The sequence below is a fragment of the Drosophila virilis genome, chromosome 2, assembly GCF_030788295.1.
Source record: "Drosophila virilis strain 15010-1051.87 chromosome 2, Dvir_AGI_RSII-ME, whole genome shotgun sequence".
Taxonomy (NCBI): domain Eukaryota; kingdom Metazoa; phylum Arthropoda; class Insecta; order Diptera; family Drosophilidae; genus Drosophila; species Drosophila virilis.
Genome location: NC_091544.1, coordinates 35544951 through 35556446, shown reverse-complemented (window position 1 = coordinate 35556446; position 11496 = coordinate 35544951). Strand labels below are relative to the sequence as shown.

Genomic DNA, 11496 nt, shown 5'->3' with positions numbered 1-11496 from the left:
TGCTGAACTCGTGATAGGACAAATGTTCTTCGTCCTCAACACGAAGGCTTTGCATTTTTCATTGGCCAGTTCTATGACACTTACAAGCATATAATCTCCATTTGGTTGACAGTTACCTGATGAAATTTTTGCTGTGAAGATTTTGATAGACAACATTTTCGAAATTATCGCGTTGAATTCAAAAACCTTTGGGTTACTATATGTAATACCTCTATCTCTTAGTAGTTAAAAAAGTTTTCCAATGCATCTTGATTAGCCGTGACAAAATTAGAAAGAAAACATTTGAATCTTCCCTCTAAATGTCTTGTGATAGCTTTAAACTGAATTTATTGTGAGAATCAAGCCATTAATGCAATAAACCGTTTTGAGATAACGGCATTTCATGAATTAGTTTGGCATTTCAGTAATGTATTTTTCATATATAATATTGTTCTGTAAAGCTGATTCAAATAGGTTTTTATCTTTTAGTACATTGCTTTTTAACAATCTAAAAGCTTATTAACCCTTTCAATAAATATAGCTTTCGAGAGTGCAATATCTTGGCAATCAGCAAAATCGCCGTTTTGAATTATTGTTTTCGTGGCAGTAGCTACTGCATGACTTAAAATCTGAGTAGCGTATTTAACTTTCATGTTTTTAAAATAGTTGGGGTATACATGTTTCCTAGAAAGCTTTAGAAATAAAAATAAAGTGGAAGTGATATCAGTGTCAATCTGAAATAATTTAACTAATATTTGCCATGACACTCTAAGATCAGGAGTTTCGAGAGAGTTTCGCATTAATATATTACGAAGAGACTTAAACAAATAAGGATCGTCGTAAATACCATAAATTTGTTTGTCATCGATGGTAAAATAAGGAACTTCTTTATTGACACCATATTTTATAAAAGCATCACGGTTTATTGAGCCTTGGTCGCATACAATTGCTTTTATATTAAGACCCAATGAATAACCGGTTCTTAAGAAACTTTCAATCTGGCGTTTTAACTTTAATTTTAAACTTAAGACAAATATCCAATTCTCATAAAGACCTCTTACCATAAAAACTGAAATTTTTCTGTGGATCTAGTTTTATTTTTTCTTTATTTACCGTTCTATTAATCATTACCCTACTATGTTTCCTCAACTTAAACTTTGCCGCACTGTCTCGGAGCCCTAGTGCTCCGCTGCACATCTTTGCATTTTGTATTTTTACTCCTCTTTTCCCTGCACGTTTACTCACCTCGATAGTCTTTTCCAAAGAGTTGGCACGCGCGCTAGCGAGCCGTGCGCTTGCCTCGGCCGCTCAACTTCGCCACGAGCCATCGCAAGGTCGCCTCGGAGCTTTCGCTCTTCGCCGCCGAATTGAAGGCGGTGTTTAGCAACTGATCGGCAACGCACGGTTTCCTGCGACGACCTTCGGTTAAATTCAAACTATGAAGGACTTCTTGCTTTCAACTTTTGCACTTATTCCAATATTACCCAGACTATGCGGTTAACTGCTCCTTGCCCTTTAATGTTAATGTTAATTATAATATCGACGGCTTCTTGCCTCTAACAAATATATTCCCTTATACTACTACAGTTGATGCTTATGAACTAAAAAAAATATCAGATAATATTGCCAATAACTCCTTGCCATGTCCTTGGCGATGCAAACGTCGGCTCCTTGCCGTGAGTTCAAAACTCTAGGCTTATTATAGTAGCTGCCTCACAACTGTATTGCAAATATATTTATATTTTTCCTGCTTTTTTTGAAATAACTTGCTTCCTTTATTCTTTCGCTTCTCAATAAAATTTGCATCCGATGCAACTTTCTCTTATAATGCTGGACTTGCTTATATTCCCTTGTACATTTTAGGAAAAATTTCCAATACTTTTTTGGTAATATAATTATTTTTCAAACAGTTTGGACAAAATCGTATGTCCTGATTATCTTTCTCCGCACTAAGTGAAATGTTATCATATAATTCAGGGAACCCCACATGGTTACTTAAATGGCATTTTGTTTTTTCCGGGTTATTATATTGTCATATTTTTACTAAACTTCCTGAATCAGATAGTTCTATAACGTGCTCACAATCAATTCTTGTTGTAGTTTCTATTGTGATATTGTTGTTTTGAATGCCGAGAATGTTTCGATATTATCGTCTTGCTTAAAAGAAAGTGAAGGCGTCAATTCTGCCCCTAGCCCTAGTTATATTAAAATTCAAATTTAAGAAGGCAAACAATCTCAGGCTGATCATCGCAGATTAACGCTTTGTCAATATCGGTATTGCCAGGTAATTCACATTTTGAGACCCATTGACGGCGAAGGCAATCATTTTAAGGAAACTTAACGACTTAATAAAACACTTTAAGTTTTAAAAATCTAAAACAAATCCGGCAGCATACCGCAATGCATTATCGCTACTTGCACTAATCGCAACAGACGGGAGATCGTCATTATCGCATACTACATTCGTCGAAATATTCTATGCTGAACTCGTGATAGGACAAATGTTCTTCGTCCTCAACACGAAGGCTTTGCATTTTTCATTGGCCAGTTCTATGACACTTACAAGCATATAATCTCCATTTGGTTGACAGTTACCTGATGAAATTTTTGCTGTGAAGATTTTGATAGACAACATTTTCGAAATTATCGCGTTGAATTCAAAAAGCTTTGGGTTACTATATGTAATACCTCTATCTCTTAGTAGTTAAAAAATTTTTCCAATGCTTGATTAGCCGTGACAAAATTAGAAAGAAAACATTTGAATCTTTCCTCTAAATGTCTTGTGATAGCTTTAAACTGAATTTATTGTGAGAATCAAGCCATTAATGCAATAAACCGTTTTGAGATAACGGCATTTCATGAATTAGTTTGGCATTTCAGTAATGTATTTTTCTTATATATTATTGTTCTGTAAAGCTGATTCAAATAGGTTTTTATCTTTTAGTACATTGCTTTTTAACAATCTAAAAGCTTATTAACCCTTTCAATAAATATAGCTGTCGAGAGTGCAATATCTTGGCAATCAGCAAAATCGCCGTTTTGAATTATTGTTTTCGTGGCAGTAGCTACTGCATGACTTAAAATCTGAGTAGCGTATTTAACTTTCATGTTTTTAAAATAGTTGGGGTATACATGTTTCCTAGAAAGCTTTAGAAATAAAAATAAAGTGGAAGTGATATCAGTGTCAATCTGAAATAATTTAACTAATATTTGCCATGACACTCTAAGATCAGGAGTTTCGAGAGAGTTTCGCATTAATATATTACGAAGAGACTTAAACAAATAAGGATCGTCGTAAATACCATAAATTTGTTTGTCATCGATGGTAAAATAAGGAACTTCTTTATTGACACCATATTTTATAAAAGCATCACGGTTTATTGAGCCTTGGTCGCATACAATTGCTTTTATATTAAGACCCAATGAATAACCGGTTCTTAAGAAACTTTCAATCTGGCGTTTTAACTTTAATTTTAAACTTAAGACAAATATCCAATTCTCATAAAGACCTCTTACCATAAAAACTGAAATTTTTCTGTGGATCTAGTTTTATTTTTTCTTTATTTACCGTTCTATTAATCATTACCCTACTATGTTTCCTCAACTTAAACTTTGCCGCACTGTCTCGGAGCCCTAGTGCTCCGCTGCACATCTTTGCATTTTGTATTTTTACTCCTCTTTTCCCTGCACGTTTACTCACCTCGATAGTCTTTTCCAAAGAGTTGGCACGCGCGCTAGCGAGCCGTGCGCTTGCCTCGGCCGCTCAACTTCGCCACGAGCCATCGCAAGGTCGCCTCGGAGCTTTCGCTCTTCGCCGCCGAATTGAAGGCGGTGTTTAGCAACTGATCGGCAACGCACGGTTTCCTGCGACGACCTTCGGTTAAATTCAAACTATGAAGGACTTCTTGCTTTCAACTTTTGCACTTATTCCAATATTACCCAGACTATGCGGTTAACTGCTCCTTGCCCTTTAATGTTAATGTTAATTATAATATCGACGGCTTCTTGCCTCTAACAAATATATTCCCTTATACTACTACAGTTGATGCTTATGAACTAAAAAAAATATCAGATAATATTGCCAATAACTCCTTGCCATGTCCTTGGCGATGCAAACGTCGGCTCCTTGCCGTGAGTTCAAAAGTCTGGGCTTATTATAGTAGCTGCCTCACAACTGTATTGCAAATATATTTATATTTTTCCTGCTTTTTTTTGAAATAACTTGCTTCCTTTATTCTTTCGCTTCTCAATAAAATTTACATCCGATGCAACTTTCTCTTATAATGCTGGACTTGCTTATATTCCCTTGTAAATTTTAGGAAAAATTTCCAATACTTTTTTGGTAATACAATTATTTTTCAAACAGTTTGGACAAAATCGTATGTCCTGATTATCTTTCTCCGCACTAAATGAAATGTTATCATATAATTCAGGGAACCCCACATGGTTACTTAAATGACATTTTGTTTTTTCCGGGTTATTATATTGTCATATTTTTACTAAACTTGCTGAATCAGATAGTTCTATAACGTGCTCACAATCAATTCTTGTTGTAGTTTCTACTGTGATATTGTTGTTTTAAATGCCGAGAATGTTTCGATATTATCGTCTTCCTTAAAAGAAAGTGAAGGCGTCAATTCTGCCCCTAGCCCTAGTTATATAAATATTCAACATTAAAGAGGCAAACAATCTCAGGCTGAGCATCGCAGATTAACGCTTTATCAATATCGGTATTGCCAGGTAATTCACATTTTGAGACCCATTGACGGCGAAGGCAATCATTTTAAGCAAACTTAACGACTTAATAAAACACTTCAAACCACTCATTCTTTTATCCTTCATTGTTTCGTTTTCTTATATTTGTTTATCGCATGAAAAGTTGAAGAAACTATGTAATTCGCTCGACAAGACTGCTCATTACGTTGTTTGCTGTCAATTAATGCTGCGCGGGTACTTTCGCCACTTGCAGAGCTATTTTCAGCAGGGTTTTACAACGTTTACTTGGAAGTCTGCCGAATAACTGCCAAAAAATACTCAAAAGCTGAAGTGATCTATTTATGCATTATTTGATGTCACGTGGCAAACGAAGGTGGAGATGCAATCTAAACACTGCAAGGTTTACGCCTGGCCACCGGCCATGTTACTTCGATGTTAATAGAGACAGCGTAATGTGAAACGTGCTAGTGCAAGTGTTTTATTCTGAACGGATTACATAGGTTAGAACTTTGATACATATATTCCCTTAGATTCTTCCCGCAGTCTTTCCTCCTAAGGCCTTCGAACTCACGACAATAATGAGCTTAACATTTAAGTAATGGCGGCAACAAGCCAAATACATTGTGTCCGTACATTCAGAGGCCAAAAATATATACTTTCAGAATATACTTAATACTAAACAATCGCAACATCCCGCCCCGTGATGGCCCTGCTTCACTCACATCCAGTATGGATAGTTTAGCCACATGACGAGTCATCTATCAGTCGCACTCGATTGTTGTCCGCCACACGCACGCTGGCGCGTCGAGGCACTCCATCTGGTCCAGCATAGAAATCCTCCACTATGCCCCTTCGCCATATCACCATATCACCATGATGTATCGGCTCAAAGCGTGCACAGCATTTCACGCATCGCACAAGTGTAGGCAGGTACTCTAAGACCCACCGCTTCCAAACACGGCAACTGTTTCCTCGTGCCGCATCTCTCGTTCGGCTGCTCGTAGATAGCGGTCGTGTCAGGCAGATTGTCCACTCCTTTGAGTAGATCGTTCGGTGTTAGAGGGGCTTTCTGGTCCACGGACACCGGCAAGTGGGTAGCGGTCGAGAATTCACAACGTTCTCGGCCGCAATCAGGTAACTCTCCAGTACGTGTTGCTTTGGTGCCACCTCTATTACTGTGTGGCGTTGCATTCTCTTAACACACTGCACCATCCTTTTCCAGGCTTCCCCTTCAGCTGGGTTCGCTGGGCAGTTGAAGATCCAGTCAATGCCTCCAGAAGATTGCTCACCCAACAAAGTTCTTTCCGATGTCCCTTCAAAACCTCAGTACAGGTCCGCGACGGCAAAGAAAGTTCCTGATCACGATTATGCAGGAATCAGTTGATAGGTCATGTGCCAGCTCCAAATGTATGGCCCGTGTTGCCAGACACGTAAACAAGGCAACAACTTCTATTTTCTTTTCGACGTCCTATCGTCACATGGATTGGTCCAAAATAGTCCGCTCCCGTAAACTTAATTGGCCATCCATTGGCCTTCAGTCTGTCCTCTAGCAGAGGACCCATTATAGGTAGCGCAGGCTGCGCTCGATGTAGTTTGCCCACACTACATCCAGAAATTACTGTACGCAACAGTCGACGCAGCTTTGTTATCCGAAATCTGGTCCTGATATCGCCTATCATTGCATCCATGTTTTGATGCTTCATTTTCACATGGTAGTGATACACAATCAGTTCCGTCAGTGCGTGCCGGTGTGACAAGATTATTGGCCCTCTCGCACTATGCGGTATAGCTAGAGAATCTCTGAACTGAAATGAAAAATTTATTTGCTGCAACTAAGGAAAATTTACTCGGCATCTCTTCTTCATCATCGTAGGACAGTGTCCATCAGCCTCGTTCCTAACACGGCTGCTTGCAATTCCAGTCGTGGAATTGACATCGTCTTCTTTGGGGCACATTTCGTCTTGGCAAATACGAAGCATACTCGCACATCGTTGTTGTCGTAGGTAATCATCAAATAAGTCACAGCTGCGAATACTGACTGGCTAGCATCAACAAAAACATGCTGTATAGCCCGCACAGATGCTTGGCCGCAGTAAAGGCGCGAGCTCCGAAATCCTTCCACGTTGTTCATATCCTGAAGTCATTTGCTAAAGGCCCGGGCGATCTCATCTGGAAAGGGTTCATCCCATTGCACATTTCGTCGGCAAATCTCACGCATTAGTAACTTTCCAGTTATCATGAGGCAGCTAAGAAATCCCAGAGGATCGAGTGTTGACATGATCAAGCTCGAAAATTCCCTCTTCGTAAGAATTCGCTCCAAATTTAGCACACATAGGGGTACTTTGTGGTACTTCATGTTGAATTTGAAATCGTCCGTGGCTGGTTGCCAACACATGCCCAACGTCAACGCGTCAGCTGCAGTGGGCGAACTGAAAGTAAACTGGCATGATTCAAATCCAGCATTTGCATGTATTTCTCTTATACTCGTTGATATGGTGATGGCGTGGCCTGCACTATCAAAACCATCCACATAGTCGTCCACATAGAGGCATTCAAAAATAGTTTTGAGCGCGCGAGGATCTGAATCCTGAAACTTCAGGGCATTTAAGGTCTTCACATAGTGCGCGGCGCTTGGCGAGCATGCTGCTCCAAACGTCATTACCCTCATCTCATAAACATCAGGCTCCCGGCGATCATCGCCGTTTCGCCACAGGAATCGCTTGGCGCATCTATCCTGTGGTCGAATTAACACTTGATGGAAAATCTCTCGGATGACTCCACAAACGCCAACGGCACCTTCCCGAAAATGGAAGAGAACAGTTGGATGTGACTTATAGTGTTGAGGCCCCTTGGATAATACCGAATTCAATGAAATATCACCAGTCTTTGCTGCCGCGTCGAACACCAGTCTTATCTTAACAGGCTTATATGGATATTCAACTCCAAAGTGTGGTAGATACCAAAGTTTGTCGCTGTTAGCTAAAGCGACTTCATGCTGCTTCAATCGTCGAGTATATCCTTTATGAACATAGTCGTCCATAATTTTCATATAGGCTTGTTTAAACCGATAGATACGCTTCATATTTCTCTCAATGTTGACCAATCTCTTGTATGCCATATCATAGCTTCGCGGCAACTCAACATTATCAGGGTTCCTTAATAAACCCGTCTGATAATGTTCTCCTATTTTCACCGTGGTGTCTTCGAGTATCCTCTGTGCTCGTGCATCGTCGCTGGCTGCGACTGGTGGCGTAAGCTTCACACCGAAGTTTTCGATATCAAAATAGTCGATTACCATCTTTTCGATTGCATCCTCCTGCGACACTGCTAGGAGGCATGACTTTGATGACGTTGCCGTCGGTTGACATCTTACCGCCCAAAAACCACCCATCCAAGGTCGGTGGCTGCGGCATATGGTCCCTGTGGGGCAAAACTTTTGTTTGCATTGGGAGACCAAGATGAGCATGGTCAAATCCTATCAGAAGTTTTGGTACCGCCCCGTGATACGGTTTCATCGGTGCGCCGTTGACCGACATTTGGACGTCACGTCGATGCAGGCTTTGCATTGGTAAGCTCAGGTTGGACACGGTGTACACATTTCGCAACACATGACGTTTACGTTTGTCCGCTCCACTAACTTCCATGCTTATCACTGTGGTCGGCTCTCTGGTTGCTCTTCCACCAAACCACTGTATGTTTAATTGCCTGCGTTCCCCTTTTACGTCTTGGTCACGCGGTAGCTCGTTGTCGATCATCGATACAAACGAGCCCTCCCCGAGGAGTGCGTACGTATCGATCCGCTTATTGGCCCCGTGCAACGTCACTGGCAATTTGCGGAATCGTTTGAGGATCCGCTGGCTGCGGCATCCGTCCAGTATGCTGGCTGCGGTGCATTGTGACTCATGGCATCATGATCATGTAAAAGTTGATGATGTCTCTTCCGGCATCCATTGCACTTGGCACTTGGCAATCGTTGGCCCTATTGACAACTCTTGCCATGTGGTCAACACGTAGACTCGAGAAACAAAACCGGTGCCTTTTTACGAATACCCAGCTTTTTAGCGAAAACTAGACTGCGTGTTGTCCATTACAGATTGGATACTGTTTGGTGCGACCTCGGTGACGCCCTGCAGCACTCTACGCCTTCGCTCCTTACTATCGACGTGCACAATCGTACATACCACATTGGCATGGTCTGAAATGTATGACAGCTGGAAAAGGTCTAATCGCAGCTGCATATCTGGCCCATTCCACCCTCTTGCTTGATGGTAGCTTAGCGACCAAATCCTCCATCAGTGTAGGATTCGCTAAATGCTACTCCCCGTTAGCCGATTGTAGAAAGGCGGCAAGCATACCTGCACCTCTGTTTAGCATACCCGCACCTCTCAAATACTAATTAGGTGGCTGCGTATTAGCTGTTTTGGGCGGCCAGTATCACGTGCTTCGCCTTTGAGTGCCTTTAACAATCGCTGGTTATTCTCCAGATTCGTACAGCTGTACTCCAAAGTTGTTTCCGTAAGCGCGCAGAAGAATATAGGCCAATCCTGAGGTTGGCCTCCAAACTCGGGTTGATCTGCTAATTTGCGTGGCAGGCATACATCGTTCCTGGGAGTCGTCCATGCGAAGTTCCCAGTTACCTGCGTTGGCTCCAAAATTATCGCTTCTTGGTTCTCCTGTGCCGGAGGGTAGCTGACCGTTGGCTGTGCAATGCCTGCAGAGCAATATGTCGTCGAGCAGCTTGATGTTGTAGAACAGTAATCCACAACTGTAGCTCGTCCTACCATTTGCAACTGTGTTCCCAGATTTCCACACAATGACGTTGGCAATGCCTCACTCAAAGAGTGCAATCTGCTCAAAATGGGGGTTCCACTCAAAATCGCTGTTTCACTCAAACTTACTCTTGAATTTGGGACTACACTCATAGTTGCAGTTTCACTCAAACTTCCACTCGACGATGGCTCTCCACTCAAAGCTCCGATCAAATATGGCGGCAGATTAGCTGTACCACTCGCGCCAACAATAAACAATCTAAGGGGTTTAGTAACTGTACTCACATGTGCATAACCAGTTTTTGACCTCTGCCACTCGTGCTCTAATGCAGCGACTCTCTTCATCAAATCCATGACTTGCGTACTTAAGAGTTGCGTGCTTGGGTTTGGCGCTCCTGTCAACATGCTGGCTCGTGCACTGCCTCCCGCTGGCACAGTACCGGCAGGTTGTACACTTGTGCGCACTGCTAACAACGGGAAATTGCATTTCTGATACAGTGCTCACCGTTGTACTTGTCCGTTTCGGCTGTGTCTCACTCGCCGTGGTAGCTATCTTCTGGCCATCGTTCAAGCGTGGGGTGACTGTTGTGTCATCCTACTCAGCTCGGAGATGGTTTCTACTATATTTTACGCTGGCTGCGTATCAATAGTGACTCTATAACTGTCTGTTCAAGCTATGTCCGCCTAACTGTGGTTGATCCGATACTATTGGGGGCCTAACTTAATTACTTTCATTAGCCATAAACGAGATATATTACTTTTATTGTATTTTTTAAGATATTTTCGAAGTATATTTAAATCTAGTGTTAATTTTTTTGTGTTGTTGTTTTTTGTGTTTCACTTAATTTCTAACATACAGTACTATTCCTGATGTGGCAACCTCCCCTGCCGGTCCGGATTTCATTTATTTTGAAGCCTTTGGGTATCTACTGGGGATCCTGCGACCAGTCTTCGTTGAGAGTATCCTGCGGGCGGGCCTTACAAGATGCGTTGTCCACCGATGGGCAAATTTGAACAATTAAGTTCCAATTGCCTTTCGCGAATTTCACTAATCGTTGAAGTTAATCGACGAGAGTTGCACTGGTTTTATTTAGGCGTATAACCGACGTACGCGCACGAAGAAGCGTTTTGTTCTGTTGTAACACGAGCCTGTCCCTGCTCGGGCGCCAGTTAATTCCAAGGTTTATTAAACGATGAAAAAAATATAATTTTTAGGGAAACAAGACTTTTTTTATTTGATGTTAATTTTCAACTGAAAAAACTTAAATCAATTCTAGCCTTAGTAACCTGGGGCTTGGCGGCAGCGGCGTTGGCAGCGGCGTCGTTGCTGATGTTGTTGGCCCGTTGGGCAATTCTTCTTGGAATTTTCGGCGGTTGCCAGTCGGCTCTATCATGTATTTCTTCGTCCAGTCAGGCATAATGTGTAGAATTTGATCTTATTTTATTCAATACTTAATTAATTAACCTAAATGAAATATTTATGTTTATTTTCTATTTTCTGTAGGGACCAATTTTGCTTAAAACACAAAAATATGTAAATCGTATTTCTGCAAGGGTAATTCATCGTCGGCTTGTAAGAATTTTCAGAAAAGGCCAAAGATTGACATTGTTCAATTTTTACGACTTGTTGTTTGTGCACACGCACACCTTTTCGAGTAAGCAATTGTGTGATATTATTAAAAGGTTTGGCCTGTTTACATATGGCACATGCCAAATTGCTATTTCCCATGCTTGTTGAAAGGGTAAGGGTACTTGAACGTTGGCCGGCCAAGCACGCACACTTACGCGCTTTTCTATATGGATGGAAGCATTTATGCGTTTGAGTGCATGTTGGTGGTCTGCCTGTCTACCTGCCCGATGCAAATTTGACAAAGTTTATAGTTTTTGGCATTTCTGAATTTCGAGGTCTGCACGCACACAAACACACACTCACAAATGTGTGCGAATGAGCTGATCAAGGGTTTGTCGTGGGACAGAAATATTTTTATCAATGGGTGCGTAAATTACGGCGACGGGCACGGTCTTTGTTTTG

General features: G+C 41.5%; 1 protein-coding gene across 1 annotated transcript; it reads right to left on the bottom strand.

Moving 5' to 3' along the window:
* Positions 1-6835: 6835 nt before the first annotated feature.
* On the bottom strand, positions 6836-10882 carry LOC138910869 (uncharacterized). Its single transcript, XM_070206692.1, has 4 exons — positions 10752-10882; positions 9294-9472; positions 7991-8578; positions 6836-7938 (listed from the first exon to the last, which is right to left on the bottom strand). Exons 1-4 carry the CDS (start codon positions 10880-10882, stop codon positions 6836-6838), a joined length of 2001 nt encoding a protein of 666 aa, XP_070062793.1.
* Between the last annotated feature and the right edge of the window lie 614 nt (positions 10883-11496).